The sequence below is a fragment of the Verticillium nonalfalfae genome (genome assembly GCF_003724135.2).
Source record: "Verticillium nonalfalfae strain VnAa140/NRRL 66861 chromosome Unknown scaffold_244, whole genome shotgun sequence".
Taxonomy (NCBI): Eukaryota; Fungi; Ascomycota; class Sordariomycetes; order Glomerellales; family Plectosphaerellaceae; genus Verticillium; species Verticillium nonalfalfae.
Genome location: NW_021167469.1, coordinates 1 through 20,548, shown reverse-complemented (window position 1 = coordinate 20,548; position 20,548 = coordinate 1). Strand labels below are relative to the sequence as shown.

Genomic DNA, 20,548 nt, shown 5'->3' with positions numbered 1-20,548 from the left:
AACCCTGAGCCTGACGGTGAGAGCGTCAAATGTTAGCCATTACACCAGTTCGGATACTGGTTGTTGAAAGATTGGCTCGCTCCGCAATGTTTATGTTTGCTAACTCATTTCGGGCTGAGCTCCGACAGCGAAGGTTCACTTACATTTTCCCCAGCTTCTGTCAAATAAGGCTCCTTGCAGACCTGTTAGCTGTGGAATAACACACGGAAACAGCAGTAAAACCTGGAGCCTAATGGTAGAAGATTTATGCCATTGGATTTTTTGTAGCCTCGACGAGATTGATTAAAATTTGATGTGCTTTTCCCATGTTCATCAACGAAGAGACACTCTCAGGCAACGCTCACCAACCTTGGACTGAGTCGGGTTGTCAATCCAAACGAGCCATTCTGAAAGGCCACTCCAGATCACCGAGACACGTCATCTCTGTCCCAAGTGTGTTTCGCCATGGCATCGGTGATCGTTCTACAGACTCGACGTTACCCCCTTGTCACATCGGCAACCGGAGAAGCAGGTGGTACTTCTTCCCTAGTATACCAAGTGCAGTCTCGCTGGTTGGTATGTGTGGATTTTGCCGTGTTTGTTGTGAAATTCTGTACCTCGATATCAGCAATTGAGCGTTGTGTCGGACAGTTATTCGTCCCAGCGTCACACTCACACCGAACGCGTCGGTGCTGTCAAGTCCGGTTGGAGTACTTGTTGCTCCTTCCCTCGCCTGTGCCAAGTGAACGATTTCCACATGCACTATATGTTGCTTCCGAATTGGCCGTTTCTATAGCCCTCAACCCGAGACAGCCAAATCGCCTGACGACGTCGCGACTCGAATGATTGGCCGCCACGATCGCTCTTTGGGTCTGGGATGCCACTTTCCCCCAGCTTAACAACATTCAATGATGTGTGACATGGCTCCGATTTTGCAGATGGAGAACGACCAGATCCTGCAAAAGATCAGCCAACCGTTAGTTCCACCAGCTAGGCAACGTTGCACCACCAGTCTCGGGACAGGTGCCTCGATATGGCTGCCGCATTGCAGCCTGCGCTCGTTGTGTCACCACCGAGGCCGAGCATCGCGCAATTTACCAAAGAAATGGAAGTGTTCCGGGCACAAATCATAGACAGACGAACAAGTCTCCTGGGAAGTACCGATTAGACTGGTTGACAGGCTGTTGGCTGTGAACCGTTGCTCTGGGAGCACGTATGCCTGAAGCCGAATGCTTCCAGCAAATCGTGTGGCTCGGCTATCTTTGGTGTAACACCAGTGAGCTTGTCTACTCAAAGATTCTCTGCAGTCTCGATCGGTCAAATACTTAGTCTGGCGCCCAAACTTGAATCACCTCTCACGGGGGGAAGCAGGGCGCATCGCAAAACTCGAGAACCTCGGTCAAGCCACAAAGGACATCGATCCGTTGGTGTACTCGAATGGTATATCAGACAAGTCGGCGGCAGAATCGTAGTTTTGTCCCATTTACCGACAAAGTCGACTCTGACGACACATACTTGGTCCATTGGCTGGGCACATCTTCTCGCAGCTTGAGGTCGGGCTTTGCAAACACCAGAAGGGGCCATCTTCGTCCGATACTTTCCAGTCAGTCTAATTCAGCTGCGACGAGAAGGAACAAAGGGAACCCCAGGTGCGTTGGCCTTGCCTTACTTTTGGTAAGTATCTGACAGGTACTTCGCTTATCAGGATTGCGGCTTCTAGCTCACATCCAAGCAAACGACTGGTATTCAAGTGATCCAGCGCCCTGCCTTCTTGCCTTTTGGCATTCTTAAACCAGGTCCTCTCGCCGAGCAGAAGTTGTTTCCCGTTCTTGATGTAACTCCTTCCTTCATACTCTCTCCCATTCAAACCTCTGCACCTTCCATTTTGCACGCCCCTCGATCTTTGGTCAACCCGGCAGTCACCAGCAAAACAACTCTGGTCGGCATAAAAACCCCAACACTAACCCTTTCCATCTACACAAGCAGAAGAAAGCGCAATTCACCACTCTCAGCATCAGGGATGAGCCGTAGACGCTGCCCCATCACCTCAACATACACAATCTAGGCTTGCCGACTACTGTCTACTGGTGAATAACCCGGTCCTCAAACTTTGTTTGCGGGCGCATTTGACCGCCTGCCTTCACCAGACCACACCGAACGTTCTGCATCATGTCCTTCTTCGCCGGAGATTCGCGCCCCTCTGAGGCTCCTCCACCTCCCCATGGCGGTCTCAAGACGACTGAGATCGGCGTCATTGTCGGGGCCGTCACTGCTGTCGTTCTTTTTATCGCCATCATCTTTGTGCGGCGTATGCATTCCATCAAGAAAGAGCAGCGCCGAGCTCAAGAGGTGAACGATGTCGAGTCTGCCCATCACGCTGGCGAAGCGGCTGAACACAAGGGCGATGCCGATGATCCCTTCAGAAACGATGCTTCCTCGGGTGATAATCTACATCAGCGTCCCAAGCCCATCAGGATGAAGCTTGCCTCCTACCTGCCACGCACAATCATCAAGCGCCTGTTCAAAAGTACGTCGGTAGCTGGGTCCTATTATATCTGGTCATGGTCTGACGTTGATCACAGTCCATCTCGAGACCGATACAGAAATGACTTCACGGCACCACTGAGAGACCTTCTAGGAGGGATACCTCACGCTAAGTAGTTGTGCGTCGTCAGGCCTGCGCGACTGGGCTCACTCGATCTTCCAAGAAGCACAAAAGGTGCGCCGAAAGATACGCCAAAGATATAATTTTTGAACGGGTTAAGGAAATCAGCACAGCTTTTTACGCTATGGCGCCACTATGGTTTGGGAAATATGGCAGGGGATGCGGGTGTTCACTTTTAGTTGGGATTGTTTGCCAATCACTTTGGTCTTGTTTGCGGCCGATGGCCGAGTTTCTGAGGAATATGAGTCGTGGTGCAGCGCTTTCGATTTGTACTTGGTGATTTATTACCGGCTTACAGAACTGCGCCTTAGTAGTTCTTGCAGGGTCTTTCTTCGACGAGTGCAGAGTAATAAACCTACAAGAATCTCTGCTCTCGCATGACTGTGCATCACATGATGAGGAGCACTCCTGTTTGCGCCGTCCTTGAGAATGAACGTCTCGCTGCACGACACCCCAACACAACCAGAAGACGTCATGACCCAGACTGGGCGTGTATCGATTAGGATGAGGTACATATTGTCCATCTATATGAAGGGTAAGCACACCAGTCACGACAACCCTGCCTCAAGCCAACCCCCTTTCCATCAGCCTCAGGTTCTCACAGTGTCCCGTGTACGCATTCTCTCATACTCCGGCATTGCAAACCTAGTCATCCACTCCGAGTGAAGAACTTGCTCAATACTACAACGCTGCTCCGGCTTGTACGCCAGCATAGACCGCAGCATGGCAAACAGGGCTCCCTTCTCGGCCGAACCCATAGTTTGCATCTTGTATCTTCTGCGCCCTTCCTGCAACGCATCCTCAAACTGATGATCGAGTGTATAGACAGGACCATCATCGGCTCAGAGGGGCTCGCCATCTTCGGTAAAGTCCTCGGAGCGCGCATCCCATGTCCCCCACCACTCCTCGGGCAGCTTTCCGAGCGCTTGAACCTGCATCCACGTCACGGTGTCTTCGGTCCCCCAGAAACCCTCGAACAGCGACCGCTGCGCAAGAATGGCCCAAACGGTACACGCGAGGGTCCAGATGTCGCTAGGGAACGACTTTGGCTTCCCTGGCTCGAATCTGTGCTCTGGTGGGCGAGAGTGGACCGGCGTGCAGCACTCGAACCTCGACTCTTGCGACGGGCGGTACAGCTCGCCGAAGTCAGCGAGAACAATGTGGGCGTCCGCCAGCGGCAACTTGTTGATTCTCCCCATCGGGAACCAGATAGGCAAAGTGGCGACGGAGGGGACCCCCGGCGGGATGGGCTTATCGTCGAATGTCTGTACCGGCTCGAGTTCGGGCTCTCCGCAGCGCGACGATAGCTCCTCGTCAGACCAGAGCTGGAATTCCTGCGGCAGTCTGAACAGGACGTTGCCGAGGTGAAGGTCTGGATTACGGTTCAGTCGGTCGAGCAGAGCAGCGGCAGTGCGAATGGATGCTAGCACTCACCACCGTGGACAAAGCCCTTCCCGTGCAGGTATGCAACAGCGAGGATCAGTTGAGCAGCGATCGCACGTGCAACGGGCAGCAGTAGAGGCGCGTAGGACCCCCTGCGCTTTGCTTCGATTACGCTGCATCGTGCAACGTCAGCGACTAGGCATGCATGGCTGCCGTTAGGACCGTCGACGCAAAAAGCGTCAAGAAGCGTGGGTATCATGCCTCGCCCCAAGGCCTCCCCGTCGTTGTCGCTGTCAGCCTTGCTCAGATTCTTCAAGAGTAGCATGGTTTCTGATTCACGCGGGCTCGCTTCCGCCGTGCAGACCTTTACAGCTACTAGTCGCTGGAGAGTATCGTCTCGAGCGAGCCAGACAGTGGAATAGCTGCCGTGGCCCAGCTTGTTCAGCACATGGTATCGACCCCCTAAATTATCACCGATGGCCACGGGGTGGTAGCCGCCGGGACCATATCTGTAAAAAGGTTCAGCACCGTCAATGTCATGGAAAAGAATGTTTGAGTCCGAGCCAGACGCCCCGCTCTCATCGAGGCACTTTTTCGCTGGTCTGCTCGTTGTGTGACATGACGAGGACCAGAATGAGGAGCGGAAGCTCCGATCTCGAGCTGCTGGGGAACGAAATCGAGGCGAGGGGAAAGTTTGACAGCTCCGCAAAGCCAAACTTGCCGGTCTCATCTTCACTGGCAGCTTGTTGCCCGCAGCAAAATTTGTTTATGAGCGTAGATCGGTCAGAGAGTGGCGGAAGAGAGACGCGATCACGTTCTAGATGTGAAGAGGGCAGGCTGCGAGTCAATCGGGCATAGTGAAACGGGTATCCAGGATTACATACGTGAGTACGCTTCCTACTATTGGTCACGTACCCGTGCGTCACTCGCTGTATACGACCGTGTTTGTCCGATGAGGCTATACAGACCTTGCCTTGCGCAGCGCTTCACCTTTTCTGGCTTCATTGGAATAATATAAGGTAGGTACTTATGTATCTCGCCTCGTGCCTATCGAATGGAAAACCATGGAAAAGCGCCTTCCGCCAGTGGGCTGGCCTCAGGGCCCGGGGCCTGGGGCCTGCCTAGCTAGGCTGTACCTTCATCGACGCGCTGCGGCTCGTTATGGTATGACGTAGATTTCGAAGACGGCACCAAATACTTGATGGTTTTCTCTGGATGGCTGGGCCACATGTACTTCGCCGCCACCTTGCCGCGCGCTCAAGCATTGGTATCGACAGGCTCAACAATTTGAGTTGGCGAAGTGTTCTGCCTGGCAGAAAACCTGAAATGGGCCTGGCCAGGATATGTAACGGCTTGACAGGACCGAGTGTCGGAGCAGGAGCCGATGACCATCAGTCGCTAGTCGTGATCTTGCGAACAAGCCTGCTGAAACGACATCTTCGCGTAGGATGCCGACAAAGTCGCCTGGCAGGGCACCGTCTCCTGCACCAGACTGCGACAGGCCGGATTCCTGATCCAAATGCGATGCCAGCGGCGCCAGACCAGAGGGTAGCAACTGGAATGGAAGGCGGGCAAACCAGTGGATAGATGGTGGTTGTAAGTGGCATGCAGAGAAGGTTCGTCACGGCAGGGCAAGCTCGCAGACAATATTAGGCAAAGTGGTGTTTTTCGTCTGACAATCTGTCCCGACCCGTGCAAAACCTGTTCCTGTCCCTCCTCATAATCCATACCCAGAACGCCGGTCAATATGAATATCGCCCAAAAAACCAGTTCTCAGGCCAAAAAAAAGGTCTACGAGTTCACACACACACATACACTCGGCATACATTCGTACCTGAGCGAAAAGCAAGAATCCCCAATGGCAAAGAGCGCATAGGCCAGGCTCAGCGCTGACCGGACCCCTTGGTGCTGTAGCGGCTCTTGAACGCCTGGCTGATGCTGAACCTGCTGCCGATAGCCCCGTCCTGCATCTTGCTGGCGAGAGCCTCCTCCAGAGCTGACTGCGTGACCGAGGCATCTGCAGACCTTTGTCAGTTTGTGTAATTTATATGAGCTGAAGGGAGAGGATGTAGTAAGAAAAAGGAGGGAATAATAAGGTGAGTTGGAGAGTACGGCCTCCACGAACGGGCAGAAATGCAAGCCACGTAAGGAAGAAAGAGAGAGGCCAGAAAAGAAGAGGGAAGACCCCGCACTCACCGTCCAGATCGCTAAAGCTGCTACCCATGCTCGGCGTGCCGTCGCTACCCTCCCGCCGCGAGGGACTCTTCCCGCTCAGCTCCGCCGTCCTCCGAGGCGAAAGCGGGCCCGAGTGGCCCGCGCCCTGCTGCGTCCGAGACCTGTCACCTCCGCTTTGCACAGCAGCCGATCCGGCGGCAAACGCTGGCGAGCTGGTGGCCGATGAGTCTGAAGTTTCAGAGCGGTGCGTCGCCGTGGATATGTGTTTGCCTTTGGCTCTGCGGCGCGCGCCTGAGTCGCCGCGTAGCGTCGAGCCGAGGTCCTGGCTGCTGGGCTGTTGATGCTGTTGCTGCTGTCCGAACGCGGGCTCTGCGTCCGTGTCCGTGTCGTCGTCATCGTCAGCGGCGGCGCCGCCAAAGTCGCCAGCGCCGTCACGGTGGGAGGAGGGTTTATAGTGTGGCGGACGGCGGATGATACGGGACTGAGCTGGCAGCGAGTCGGAGTCGGAGTCGGAATCTGACGCATCGTCGTCGTCGTCGTCTTCGTCATCATCTGCCGAACTGCTGGACTGCTCAGCGCCGCGGCGAGCAACAGGGGCAGCAGCAGCAGCCGTAGTGGTGGACTCGATGGGCAGGGAGGACATGCGGCGGCGCTGGGCTTGCGCGGATGCGAGACGTGGAGATTGCACGGCGGTGCTGTTGGAGGCGTTGCGCGATATGTTGGGGCGCAGGAGAGAGGTCGTGATGGGCGTGCTGGGTCCGCCGCTGTGAGGGAGGGGTGAATCGCGACGAATGGAGAGCGCCGAGGCTGTACGCGCGTGGCCGCTGGCACTGGGATCAGTCTTGACGGCAGCGGCGGCCGTAGCCTTTCGTACTTGGGCTCGCAGCTGGGCTGCGTGTCGATCGGTGAGGTAGGCGACCTGCTGGAGTAGGAAAGCAACGTTGACATCGAATCGTGCCGCTCTGCGTGTCGACGGGTTAGCGTAGGTCGGACATCTGCTAGTCGGGACAAAGGAACCTACAGCTCATTCCCTGGACAGGTGCCGTCAGCGAGTGCACTCAATACAGGCGTGATAGATGTCAACACTTACAGTCAATCTCCGTCTGGGCCGCGCCTGAGATGATGCTCCAAAGCTCGTCATCCTTTACGGCGTCCCAGTGGATCTATCATCCATGCATGAGTACCCAGAAGCCAGTGAAACAGCTCGAGCCTTGCTGCTCGGGATACTCACAGGTGGGGGGTCGGCGAACTTGCCCCGGGAAATGGGCAGCCGTATATACACCGTAAACGTTGGCTCCGCCATCATGAATGCTGATCTGTTGTCATTCTGCACTGTTCGGGCCAGCAGATTTCGAAGAGGGCAGCTCTGCTCTTTGGGTAATGGAGGACGGCAAGTCGTTCGAGTGCTCGCTGCGGCGGATGACGGCAGAGGGAGCTCACCTTATCGGAGCTGCGGAAACCGATAAGACACGAGGCAGTGCAGCAGGGTGCGCTAGGGTCCATGCCGCCGTTTCGGTGACAGCACACCGAGCTAGAGACCGTACGGCTGGCTTTCTTCGCCAATATTCCTTCCGTGCCACGACAACAGGCCACCCCCCTTGAGACAAATCCAAGACAGCCAACCGACAAAAGCATGGTGCTTTCCAGCACCTGACCAAGGTTCCCGACTATGAAAACGGCAACACCAAGACACCTCGTGGGCTTTCGATTCCTCAGCTGAGAAGCAGGCTTGTGCCACGCTAAGCCCCTGATCAATCCACACCACGGAAGCCAGACGTATCGGAGGTACATAGGTCCAGGCCTAGAACTTTCAAGCACATGTCAGGTTACACAGTTGGGTTTTATGCTGAGTTGATCTATATACGTGTACATGAGCTGTGTTCCAAGCCGCTGCACCAGGACAAGGTAGGCTACAGTAGACAAGTTGCGATCGGACCAAATCGATGGTCACCTGTTGCTGGCGGTATCACCCCATGCCCCATTTCAATGAGTGTAAACAGCAAGGATCTAAGACGAGTGACCCCAAGACACTATCCCATCATCCAGACCCGAACGATGCGCGACTACCTGAAGAAAAGAAAACGAACGCCTGATATGCAACCTGACCTGGCCGGCCCATGTAATGCTCCTCCCGTTTGGAGAACACGTCTGGACGGAATGAGTGTTTGGGTACCGAAAAGCTCGATGCAAGATGTAAAATGTGGCATTGTGCCCGTTGTGAAGGATTACTGTATTGTTTTTCTCTTCTTCGCTCGTCCATTTCCAATCGCTCTTAGTTTATCGTGCTTGAGAGCATACTCTTCCTGCTCAACCGATTTGAATCCCGCTGGCCGGCTTCTGACACTGGTGTTGCCCAACCGCTGCCGCCGCTTCCACTTCCTCCACTCATCTCCCGCTGTATGAAGTTGGCATTCTTGTCACCGATCGCTCCGTCGTTCAGCGCTCGCCGGCTGTTCGTCAGGCCCTTCTGCATGGGCACGGGTGTTGGAACCTCGCTGTTCCTTGACGAGTCCAGATCGCTCCCTGACCGCTGGTCGATCGGCCCGCCCTTCTCGTCTACGTCGTCCCGGTTCCGTCGATGCACGAGTGTCATGAGGCCGGCACCTCCGGCCAGGGCACTCCGGAAGTCGAAGAATCGCTCCTTGATCGTCTTGTCCGAAGTCTCGTCCCGGAGGAGCCAGAAGAAGCCAGCAAGTAATGCAACCACCAAGATGATGGTTACGATCGCCGCACCCGCCCTGTCACCTCCCTTGATCGGCGTTGTTCTGTTGGAACCGGGTTCTGACCGCCCAATGTCCTCTCCGCCACCTGCCGCATCGCCAGTACTAGTTCCGCCCGAATTTGCCGTCACAGGGTCAGGCCGTGAGGCTACAATGTTGCTAAGAGCGGCTTGCATAGCCATCATCTGCGGCCCGACACCCTGCAGACCGTCCCACTTGCCCTTCTCGGTCCACTTGAGTCCACACATGCGGCCGTTGTCGCCGCCTACACAAGTCGAGGCGGCGGCGATGGATGAGGCTCGAAGCTTAGGCATGATATAGTCGGTTAGATGCGGCGCCCACTTGGTGGTGGCGGCGAGCCAACGGGTCAGATATGTCTTGAATGATTGCTGGTCATTGTTGCAGAGTTCGACCGTCTCGCAGGCCACTTCTTGCATGATGTCGCGATTGTCGCCGACGAAAAAGACATCCGTGGCGTTGACGAGACTGTCGAGCCTTTCCTTCCATTCGTCTGAGCCGGTGAAGTTGTACATAGCAGAGGCGCCATTGATGAAAACGCCGACGTTGTAGGACCATTGGTACGGCACAATGTTGGTACAGTTGGTCGGAATGTGAGCACCGTCAAACACGGAGTAGTTGTCGTCGATAAAGCCCACGGCCTTGGTCCAATCCCACGTTCGCTCGGCCCAATCAGCATAAGATGAGTTGCCTGTGTAAAGAGCAAGGCGAGCGGCGAGTGCGAAGAAACAGCCCTGCGAAATGGTGTTTTTGTAGTCGAATCCCTTGTTCCAGTTGAAGATTTGCCATCTTAGGCCACCGCCACAGTGGCCCGGGTCCCAGCGTGCGGCCTGGGTGTTGAAGACGGCCTGGGCGAGGCCGAGGTAGCCAGGCTGGTCCTCGGGAGGATCGGGAAATCGCTGTTCGGCGGCGGACATGACGGCGAGTCCCCAGAAGCCTTGGTCGTCGTTTCCTTCAGTGAGTGTCTGGTTGTCGGGCATGTAGTCGTTGAACTCTCCGACCTGATGCATGAGTGCCTGCACCACCTTATCGTTCCATGTGTCGTCACCCGTGTAGTACCAGTAGTCAATCATGGTGCCCATGAGCGCACCAGCCTCCCACCCTGCAAACAAGAAAAACGCTGTTAGAATTGTGACCAAGGAGACATGCACAGTCGCGGCAACCTACAGTAGTACGGCGGGTCGGGCAGCAAGCCTGGTGTCTGTCCGGGCTCATCGCCACGATAGATCTCCATCGTGTCCTCTGCTATTGACCTCGCAATTGTCTTGACGGAATCTATCCATTGTCAGCAGACGACGACAAAGCAATGACGACGATAGTGGTTAACACTCACCTTCGGAATCAGGATCCAGGTCATAAGCGGATGAGACGCGGGTGAGGGCGAATAGAACGATTGTGAAGACCCGGCCAAGTTGGCCAATTGGTCTGCCCCGCAATGCCGTCATGATGTCTGGATGTGAGGAGTGCGCAGGTGTTTGTGTGTAAGACAGACAGAGAGCGAGATGTCTGCAGGAGGGCGCAGTAGGGCCGATAAATTAAGAGGGATTGGGGTCGAGCGAGGCCCTCGGCGACGACGATATTACAACTGCATAGAGAAACGAGAGACTATGTTGAGGGAAGGAGAAGGGGGGGGAGGGGGGAAGGAAAAGAGACCGTGGCGGCGAGGCGTGTTAGGAGGGGGATGGAGGTGAGAGATCGAAGATCAAGAAGAACGAACGAGCGGCCGGACAGGAACAAGACGAACGACGCATGAGGTGTTATTAGAATCCGGGGGTGTGGTGGCACCCCAAGCTAGAAACCAGAAAAGAATGACCAACTCGCAGCGCCGGTGCGACCGTGTTGGCCGGGGTGTGTCTAATGGAGCTGGCGGCGACAGGTGGGAATGGTCGCTATGCAGGCCCCCAGCTTACTGACTCTGCGTTTTCGCTGGGCGCTGACCTGTTCGTGTGCGGCTAGGTAAGGTCGCCAAGACGGGGCTGCGTACGAGCACAATAGCCACCCTGGACCCGGATGGGCGGAGTTGCGCGGTCGGTTCGTGTTGTCCCCCCTTGTCGATCGATGATGGAGTGACGAGCAGATGGGCAAACAGTTCCCGCTCTCGTCTTTGGGCCGTGTTAATGATGGTCCCAGAATTGGAGCCCTTAGCCTTGGTGCAAGGTGGAAGAGGCGCCGGACCGGCTACTGCTGGCCGCCGTTCGAGTCAAGTGGATAGCTAACCAGTGGGTTCTGATGCTGGTGCTGGTGCTGGTGCTTGACGGGCTGGAATCTAACTAAACCAGGTGGGGATGAGGAGCTTTCTCGCTTTCCAGGCCAGGGGATGATGGCCTTTCTGGGTGTCCTTGGAAATCCCAGGTGGTGTGGGTTGTGTTGTTGGGCTTTGCCAATGGGGCAGTACCCGTGAGGGAAAGCGTCGACCTAAGCTCAAAGCGTGCAGCAAGAATACGAGCTAGAAGCACCGGAGTGTCGGGCGGAGGCGGCTCGGCAGCTCCAGGCAGCGACTTTAGGGGCAGGATCAATGACCAAACGACCCCACCACATACGACGCCGAATGGACGTGATTTGGGATCAGGGAAAGCGCTTTGGAATGAGCGATAATGGGGTCATAGCAAAACAGAGGAGTTGAAGCAACGGCCGCCAATCTGCACAGGATTGCCCCTTCTTGGAGCGAGTGCTGCCCTTTCCCAGAAAAATCTAAACAAAGGAACACCTGTCGATGAGACGGAGGACAGGACTTTGGACTGGGACACCTCTCGAGGACTGTTTTGTTTATTACCTGCCTATGTGCCCAACTTGAGGGGGAAAATCACGACAGGACTTGGGTACTACCGCTTCTGGATAGGATTCCATCGTTTTGGGAATCAGCGAGAAGGAGCATGGGGCATTAGGGGTTCAGGGAAGGCTAGAGGGAACAGCGTGGTTGCGGCAGCGGCAGCGCCATCGGAAGGAATACGAACGACTGTAATTACGGTGCTGACGTAGCGAATGCCTGTGGAGGGGGGGTGGGAAGGTACGATCGGGTCCGTGGAAGTCCACCCGACAACGGTCCAAAGAGGACGTGACTCTGGGGAAAGAAAGCAAGCGTGAGCCCTGTACGAACATTGTCTTCGCCTGGACACACACATGAGCGCAGCCAAGTCAGCAGTGGCTTTCTCTACATGCGCTGGCCGGCAAGCAGCGGTTGCGACCACGGACGATCGCGAGGAGCGGGAAGTCTGTGCCAGGTTCGGAGTGGCGCTTGACGTTCACGGCGGTCCCGCGAAATTCTCCCTCCTGTACCATGTGGTCTGTTGATCCAGCCGCTGTCCATCCGCCAATAGGTCTTCCCAGCAGCAATACTGACTGTGAAGTCGAATTCGTCATGTAAGTCCTTCGTTGTCTTCAGATCTGTCTCAGTTGCGTGCTGCAGTCATGCTGCAAGCGGGTTATGGGGGATGGGGGAGGACTTCAGGAACAGGGAGGCGAGAATGTAAGAAGCGGCATGCCAGATTTAGCAATTGCTGAAAGGCCATCTAGATTCCTGATTCAAAGGTCGATAAGCCACCCTTGAATGAAGATTAGCTACTACTGCTGCCTTTGACAGCCGACACGGACCTAACAGGAGCAATAAAGGTTGCATGACCACGTCATGGGCTCTGGTTCAGGCAGGTAGGTACCTTGCGAAAGAGACCACACGCATCATGCGCGAGCCAGGCTCGAAAAGATTAGATGGAGGCGCAGTACCCACGTGACTCTCGCACCCAGCCACCTAGGGGTACGTATCCCCTTACATAGGCACGGGAAACAGGGACAGCAACCGTGGCCGTGCAACACCTCAGGCTGTGTTTCGGGCCTGTCGCCTCTTGGTTTGAGCGTCTCACCCAGCTGTTCCGCCCGTTCCCCCAACCATCTTCTTGCAACTCCTCGTCTCCATCTCCCTTCCTGCCACCTTCACCTCTATCCGTCAAAACGAATCGTCAATCCCGCACTCACCTCCACACAACCGCAACAATCAGTCTACATCAGTAAACGCTTGATTGTGACTCCCCGAAAACACTCGCGCCTTTCTCTCAAACCATCTTGCCCGACAGGCTTGCGTCTTCAATCGAGATCACCCCAGCGACTACACACCCAACCACCACCATGCCCGAGGACGCCCCCTACGACCCCTACATCCCCAGCGGCCAGGCTGGCGCTGCGTCTCATGGAGCCGAGTCACAGCAGGGCGGCAATGCGCGCACCCAGGCGCTGCAAGCGGTAAGTTGCTCTCGCATTTCCTTGAGTGACGTCGTCGGTGGATTTTATTCTGGCCTCCTCCGCGGCAACGAATCGTCCAACGGGCGACCGACGACCCTGCTTTGCGATTTGCCCGGACGATACGGCGCTTGCTCACTTGCGACGAATGAAATGGCAATCCTCCGGCGCGTCCGCCTCGCAGCGCAGCATGTTTGCTTCTGCAAAACCACCATGGGAGCTTCGAAGCTCGTCCCCCCAACCACCGAGTGGTGCGGCTTGGCAGAAGACCCTGCGTCCCATGACGACGCGTTCCAGTTTCCCAGCAACGAACATCTTCACCCCCCATGGCGACCATGACCACCTTTCGCAGAATTATTTCAAGCATCGTCGCCAGTCTTCATGTCAATTCAGAATGCCATTTCACGTCGCTGTACCAAGAGTTTGATGATCATGGCTGACGTGTTCCTATTTTTAGCAAATCGACGACACTGTCGGCGTCATGAGGGATAACATCAACAAGGTGTCCCAACGTGGCGAGCGTCTCGATGCGCTGCAAGACAAGACGGACAACCTGGCCGTGTCAGCCCAGGGCTTCCGCCGCGGTGCCAATCGCGTTCGCAAGCAGATGTGGTGGAAGGATATGAAGATGCGCATGTGCCTCATCGTCGGTGTCATCATTCTTCTCCTCATCATCATCATTCCTACTGGTACGTGAAATGTACTCTCCCGTGCTTCTGGAAGCAGTCAACTGACACTGTTCTCCTCACAGTCATTGCGACCAAATAAGCTGCCTTGCCCAGGTTGCGGTTCTCTCTTGAGGGGGATTGCAAAGCTTCTCACGACACGATTACGACACGGCCGATCCACCTCGCGACCTCCGAGCTAGGCGGAGACACCAGCGCTCGGTGGAGGAATTGGAAACGGAGGCGCAGATGCAGGTGGCTGGCCACGCCACAGTGAAGGGAACGAGACTTGTTTTTTTTTTTGAGCGACACAGTTTGTGTTTGTCTGAGTACCAACACGTTGTCTTTAGTGGCGATCCTATAGTGCATGGCTCTCGTAAGAGATGCAGACGAGACTAAGAGCTAGGTGTCTGCTATCTCATGACCAACGAGGGCTATGACTTCGGGACCACCCGAATGTGTATGAATGGTGACGGCGTTCCTCCGACTAAGTACATGTACCTTTGACCGCGAAATGTTTCCTCTGCTGAAGTGCTGAAGTGTTGTACGAGACGGGGTCGAATTGTGTGCAACCGTGGCTCCGAGGGTGCGGGTGGTTGTGACTGCTCGTGAGCACTCGTTATCACTCGCCGTACTCCGTCTGTGTCAGATTGATCACAAGTGAAGTACACTTTGAGGTAGGCATATTTATATGGCGTATGGGTCGCCGCAACCCACAGATTTCAGAGGACCCGTCATCGTGCCTTATCAGATCGTTGAGCCAGCCAGTGTTGTCGGTGATCCGAGGTGATCCGAGCAACTACTAGGGTGGGCTCCTCTCCTGTCCCACATTCAGTCGTCCACACCCGGGATATCTTCTGGCTGTTCAGGTCGTGGGACAATCTACGCAATGAGGCATTCCAGGTCTGCAAGGCACGCTGTTTAGCTTTCCTTCTTGTTTTTCTTCTCATGGAAAAATCAATCAGATGCACCTGGAGCTTGTCGACATGCCATTGCGAAGTGCAAGCTGCTACAGTCCATGTACGAGACCGCCCGCCCTACAAGAATCAAGCGAGCTAGGCGTCCTGGGTCCTGCGACCACTTACTGGTAAGCGTTCAAGCGTCTGCCTTTCTGGGTGTCACTTGGGCGCGTATCATTCCCACTTGAATCCAATGTTCAACTTGATTGCCGTATCAGTCCCTCCTCCTTCAGGGAACCGAGCCGTTGACGATTCGAGCTTGATGCTGCGATGCGTGGTGGAGACTTGGCGAGCCGAAAGGAGACCAGGATACTGCGGCCATGATAGCCTCTTCCTGGCCTGGTTATGCTAGCATGTGAGTTCATTGAGCAGAATGCACCACTGCAGCGATAAGAGGTTGGAAGGCGTGCGTGGGGCAGGCATGCAAAAGCGGTGAGGCTATCGGATTGGCCGGCATCGGGCAAGCGCATCCCACTTGAAGCGGTTTCGGTCAGTTTTTTCCTTCCTGCTGCCAGTGTCAGTGGTCCTGGCCTGTACCTGCTGGTGGTGAGAGCCCAATTGCCGGCTATGACTCCACTGGCCAATTGGTGCCCCTCACTCTCCTCCAAGGCACAAACTCGCAGGGACCACCCACAGCATCATACCTTGCCTGCCCGGGTAAGGTAGATAGATACCCTGCACTGACATCGATCAACACTACTGGGGGGGTCTCTAATCGTCTTCTTTCTACACCCACATCTGCTCTTCCGGGTCTCTTCTCTCGCCGAATGCCCTTTGCCCACTTCCATTCGGAACGCCTCGCTCTGTCCTGTTTGACCAAGCATTGATCCGACCGGTGCTATAAGCCAGGGAGAGACAATTGCTGAATCCTGTTATCTACGACCCGACGTATCTCGTGTGATTCATATCTAGGCCACTCGGTAGGTAACATACCTTCCCCAAGGATGCGCTTTGTCTTCCCACCCATTGCACCCGACCAGCAGCCCATTGAATCACTGTTTCACGATCGTTCGGTTTACTGATTCTTCTCGCCAGTCACGATGTTCTCAGCAGGTTCTGCCATTATTAGGGCCGGCGCCCGCCGAGCCGTACCTCGGATCCGACACCGACAAACCCTTCCAGGCCTCGCCCACGGCAACCAGGCCCTCTCCCTCGCCGGTGTCCGCGCTCTGTCGACCACTGAGATCCAGAACAAGCAAGCCACCAGCGACCGCACCCGTGCTATCATTATTAGGACGCTGAGCCAGATCGGCAGCCGACGTGAGGGACAGCAATACCTCTCGTACTTTACGTCCGTCTCTTCGCAAAAGTTCGCCGTCATCAAGGTCGGCGGTGCTATTCTTACCGACTACCTCGATGAGCTCTGCGAGAACATTGCCTTCCTGTACGAGGTCGGCCTGTATCCCGTCATTGTTCATGGCGCCGGTCCCCAGCTCAACCGCCTTCTCGAGGAGGCTGGTGTCGAGCCCGAGTTTGAGGAGGGCATTCGCGTCACCAACCCTAAGACTTTGACCGTTGCTCGCAAGCTCTTCCTCGAGGAGAACATGAAGCTGGTCGAGAAACTCGAGAGCCTCGGCGTCCGCACTCGCCCTCTGACCTGGACCCTGACCGCCGACTACCTCGATAAGGAGAAGTGGAATCTTGTTGGCAAGATCACCGAGGTCAAGAAGGAGCCCATTGAGCAAGCCATTTCGCACGGCTACGTGCCTATCCTGACCTCCATGGCGGAGACCCCCGAGGGCCAGATCCTCAACGTCAATGCCGACGTTGCTGCGGCCGAGCTCGCCAGGGCGCTCGAACCGCTGAAGGTTGTCTACCTCTCTGAGAAGGGCGGCCTCTTCAACGGCGAGTCGGGTGACAAGATCTCGCACATCAACCTGGATGAGGAGTATGACTACCTCATGTCTCAGTCATGGTGCCGTTACGGAACGCGCCTCAAGATCAAGGAGATCAAGGAGCTGCTGGAGACCTTGCCCCGCACCTCGAGCGTCGCCATCATCCACCCCAGCGACCTGCAGAAGGAGCTCTTCACCGATTCCGGCGCCGGTACTCTGATCCGCAGGGGCGACAAGATTGAGGTTGCCGACAGCATCTCGCAGATCAGCGATCTCGCCAAGGTTAAGGAGTGTCTCATCCGGGACCGTGAGGGCATGGATGCCGAGGCTACCGTCGATCGGTACATCGACTTCTTGAAGGACACCCCTTTCAAGGCGTACTACGATGAGCCTTACAACTGCATGGCCATTGTCCTGCCTCCCGGCAAGGATCGTTCGCACGCCACTCTGGCCACCCTGTCGGTAACCAAGGAGGGCTGGCTCAGCAATGTGACCGAGAATGTGTTCAACGCTATCAAGAAGGATCACCCCAAGATGGTTTGGACTGTCAGCGAGGAGGACGAGAACCTCACTTGGTTCTTCGGCAAGTGCGACGGCAGCTTCGTCAACAAGGGCGACGTTCTCTTCTGGTACGGTGTCGACGACTTCCAGGAGCTCGGCGCGTTGACGGAAGAGTTCAACGCTGTTGGCCGGGCCATGCTGGGCGACTCGAACCTCGAGTCCCGCCTGCGCCGCGCCGCGCAAACGTCCAACAGTAACCTGGCGTCGCACGCTGCGTCGTCTCGTTAAAGCCCTTGCCATGGTCTGCAGACAGCAGTGGCCACCATCGCTGCGGGTTTTGGGGCTGAAGCATCGGTCAGGCGCACTGATAGCACGACTGTGGAGCCCAGACCACCCAAAGCTGGATGAACGCCTTCAACAATGTGTTCCCATGCGTGCCGGGCCCACGACCGACCTGGGGCTATACAGAGGAAGACATCGGAGGACAGGGATATGAATGCCATTCAGACAATCATGGCCGAGCACCAGCAGTTTAAACCCTCCTTCGGGGGACCCGGTGTTGGTTAGTTCGACATTCAAGCCAGCGGTGCGTTGCATGATGCCCGAGATAGGTTGCTCTACTATGCACAGTTCTTGTGCTGTAGACTCCCTGACCTTGATTGGGTTTGTGGTTTGGAAGGACTCCTTGGGAGGTGGGCAGGGTCTTTTTCACGGCGATCAGCTGATTTGATGCCTCTTTTCACTTGCGTCTGTCGTTGTCCTTGGGGGTTTCCCTTTCAATCTGGTTGTATATATGGCGTAAGAGGTACCTACTGAGGAAAATTTGACTCGAATCGCAATGGACATAGACCTAAAGCGTGGCGAAAGAAGCACCGCGAAATGCTTCTAACGCTGGCCATGATGCTCAGTACCTTAGGCGGAGAGACCCACGGCCCAAGTCGAGGCGGCTGCTGAGTCACTGGGACGGGAGACGGGGCACGGACAGAGGTATCACCAACATTGAGGAGGGATCGACGAACCGAGCCCGCGCGCCTTACGAACGCTACCTTGAACTGCCGATTGAACTGCTCGGCAACGCAGGCTCGGGCATCTACTTGACGAACTGCTTATCTGTCGGAGCGTTCGCTTGGAGATGGGAATCAGCATTCTCGTCAAGCAGGCAGCCATGCAGCTGTTGCTGTGAAGCCCGAGCACCTTCGGAAAGATGCCCATGCGTGTTTCCATTGCTCGCAGGATCTGAAGCGCGTTTCAACACCATCCCAGCTTCCCATTGGATACTTCTATGCCAAAGCACACTACTGGAGTCGAGCGAGTGGATCGTGATCTCGACGACGAATACCTTTCGAGAAGGATCACAACCTTGGCCGAAGCGCAAGCGCGCAGCCAAGAGAAACAAAAAAGCTTGCTGTCATAGGCATGCTTGTTGCCATTGGCATGAGGGAGTTTCGCCCTTTCACCACGGAAACGGCCTGCGGTCCATCCTATCTTCTCTTACCCCTTGGCTGAAGATGAGAGAGGTTGGATATAGCTGAGGGTGAAGCTTGGCGGGCCCTGGAAGAATGGTCATGGGTGCGCGACCTGTTAGTACTCGGCCATCGGCTGCGTCTCAGCTCCCCTGTGCGCCTGGTGTTTGTTGCACGCCCGTCAGTCTGCAATGGGAAATGGTGCGGGGCGCATCTACTTGGGACGTCAAAGAACGAACGTGGAAAAGAGGGCGGAGGGCAACATAGACTGGTTTTGAAGAGGGCTCGTGGCACGCTGCGAGTTGCAAAGTCGTTCAGATGCCCAGGATGGAAGGGGTCGTCGTCGATTTCTGGCTCGCTTGGTAAGTGCCTGGCGCGGTGGTATCGAAGGCAGAGGGCACTGACCTTGCGTGATCAGATCTTGCTCGAATCTGATGGCCTCGTGATGTTCTGTCATTTGGGCTGTTGCTATATATATCGAGGGAGGGTTCCCCTGAGAACCATGGTGTTTCCCGCGTTTTCGCTCTTCAGGCAAGACCTCGCAGGCAAACTGAGCTTTCGATTCCCACTCCCGCATCGTCCTGGTTGACGATTTTATATCAATTGTCCTTTCTAGTTCCTCGTCTCAACTCTATCTTTCAACATGTACTTCTCTGGCTTCCTGACGCTCGCCCTGGCGGCGGCGACGGCGTCCGCTCAGCAGCAGTTGGCTCAGCTGCTGAGCCAGACCCCTGAGCTGAGCACCCTCAACTGTGTGTTGTGCCTAATGAGCTCAGCAGTCTGCGCAATGTGCTAACAAGAAACCCTCTGCAGCTCTCTTGGCTACGGTACCTCAAGTCGGCCAGATGCTTTCCACTGCCAACGGCATCACGATCCTCGCCCCCTCAAACCAGGCGTTTGATAAGTTCATGCGCGACCACCCGGACCAGGCGCAAATGTCGAACAACCCACAAGCCGTGACGGCTCTTCTGCAATACCACGTCGTCATGGGCACGGTCATGTCGAACCAGCTGAGCGCTCAGCCCGTCTTCGGCCAGACGCTCCTCAACGCACCCTTTGCCAACGTGACAGGCGGCCAGCGTGTCGAGCTCTCCCTCGTCGACAACCGCGCCATGATCCTCTCGGGCTACAAGCAGATGAGCATGGTCACGACCGCTGACGTTCAGTTCACCGGCGGCGTCGTGCACATTGTCGACACGGTCCTCGCCGTCCCCGGCTCGCCCGCCCGCACCGCCGTCGACATGGGCCTCACGTCAGCGGCCGGCGCCCTGGGGCGCGCGCAGCTCGTCGACGCCGTCAACGCCATGCGCGACGTGACCATCTTCGCGCCCAGCAACGCCGCCTTCCGCGCCATTGGCGCCACGGCCGACCAGCTCCAGCCGCAGCAGCTCGGCGCCGTGCTGCAGTACCACGTCCTCGACCGTCAGGTCCTCTTCAGCAGCATGCTCGCGCAGGCCGAGCAGCAGGGTGGCCAGCAGGGCACCATGCTGCGCACGCTGTCCGGGGCCATGGTCTCGGTGCGCATGCAGGACGGCTCCGTCTTTGTCAACTCGGCGCGCGTCATCATGGCCGACGTCATCACGAGCAACGGCGTCGTGCATGTACTCGACAAGTGAGTTCTCTGCCCCCCCCCTTTCTCCTTCGACTGTACCGTGCAGAATCCGACGTGTTGGGGTCCAAGAAGACTAACAGGCGATCCTGCAGCGTTCTCAACCCCGCGGCTACCCAGCTGACGCCCGACATGTCGCGTCAGACGCAGGCGCCTGCATTTGACGGCGCGCAAAAGTCCAATCAGGATCCGTTCACGCAGGGCATCAATCCGACGACGACCATCAGGCCGGCTATGCAGACGATGAGGCCGAATGCGGCAGGACACGCGGCTGCACCGGTGGCCGCGATCATGGGCTTGTTCGGCGGTGCAGTGGCTCTGGCTAACCTGTGAGGTTGATGTGGAG

The 20,548-nt window shown here is 56.2% G+C and overlaps 7 protein-coding genes across 7 annotated transcripts; 4 read left to right on the top strand and 3 right to left on the bottom strand.

Annotated features, from left to right (window-relative positions):
* Positions 1-2,148: 2,148 nt before the first annotated feature.
* Positions 2,149-2,605, top strand: D7B24_004405 (uncharacterized protein; the record flags this gene model as incomplete). Its single annotated transcript, XM_028638576.1, has 2 exons — positions 2,149-2,506; positions 2,562-2,605. The coding sequence occupies 2 exons, from the start codon at positions 2,149-2,151 to the stop codon at positions 2,603-2,605; spliced, it is 402 nt and encodes a 133-aa protein (XP_028490257.1).
* Positions 2,606-3,486: 881 nt separating this feature from the next.
* Positions 3,487-4,352, bottom strand: D7B24_004404 (uncharacterized protein; the record flags this gene model as incomplete). The annotated part of the gene is made up of 2 exons (XM_028638575.1): positions 3,487-4,016; positions 4,079-4,352. The coding sequence occupies 2 exons, from the start codon at positions 4,350-4,352 to the stop codon at positions 3,487-3,489; spliced, it is 804 nt and encodes a 267-aa protein (XP_028490256.1).
* Positions 4,353-5,910: 1,558 nt separating this feature from the next.
* Positions 5,911-7,505, bottom strand: D7B24_004403 (uncharacterized protein; the record flags this gene model as incomplete). Its single annotated transcript, XM_028638574.1, has 5 exons — positions 5,911-6,044; positions 6,224-7,164; positions 7,224-7,233; positions 7,293-7,365; positions 7,434-7,505. 5 exons carry the CDS (start codon positions 7,503-7,505, stop codon positions 5,911-5,913), a joined length of 1,230 nt encoding a protein of 409 aa, XP_028490255.1.
* A 969-nt stretch (positions 7,506-8,474) lies between these two features.
* Positions 8,475-10,385, bottom strand: DCW1_1 (hydrolase 76 protein; the record flags this gene model as incomplete). The annotated part of the gene is made up of 3 exons (XM_028638573.1): positions 8,475-10,042; positions 10,108-10,215; positions 10,274-10,385. The coding sequence occupies 3 exons, from the start codon at positions 10,383-10,385 to the stop codon at positions 8,475-8,477; spliced, it is 1,788 nt and encodes a 595-aa protein (XP_028490254.1).
* Positions 10,386-13,059: 2,674 nt separating this feature from the next.
* Positions 13,060-13,938, top strand: SYB1 (SNAP receptor, synaptobrevin; the record flags this gene model as incomplete). Its single annotated transcript, XM_028638572.1, has 3 exons — positions 13,060-13,173; positions 13,628-13,859; positions 13,922-13,938. 3 exons carry the CDS (start codon positions 13,060-13,062, stop codon positions 13,936-13,938), a joined length of 363 nt encoding a protein of 120 aa, XP_028490253.1.
* Positions 13,939-15,834: 1,896 nt separating this feature from the next.
* ARG6_1 (Protein arg-6, mitochondrial) lies at positions 15,835-17,418 on the top strand (the record flags this gene model as incomplete). Its single annotated transcript, XM_028638571.1, has 1 exon — positions 15,835-17,418. The coding sequence occupies one exon, from the start codon at positions 15,835-15,837 to the stop codon at positions 17,416-17,418; it is 1,584 nt and encodes a 527-aa protein (XP_028490252.1).
* Positions 17,419-19,236: 1,818 nt separating this feature from the next.
* On the top strand, positions 19,237-20,535 carry D7B24_004399 (uncharacterized protein; the record flags this gene model as incomplete). The annotated part of the gene is made up of 3 exons (XM_028638570.1): positions 19,237-19,345; positions 19,407-20,205; positions 20,298-20,535. The coding sequence occupies 3 exons, from the start codon at positions 19,237-19,239 to the stop codon at positions 20,533-20,535; spliced, it is 1,146 nt and encodes a 381-aa protein (XP_028490251.1).
* Between the last annotated feature and the right edge of the window lie 13 nt (positions 20,536-20,548).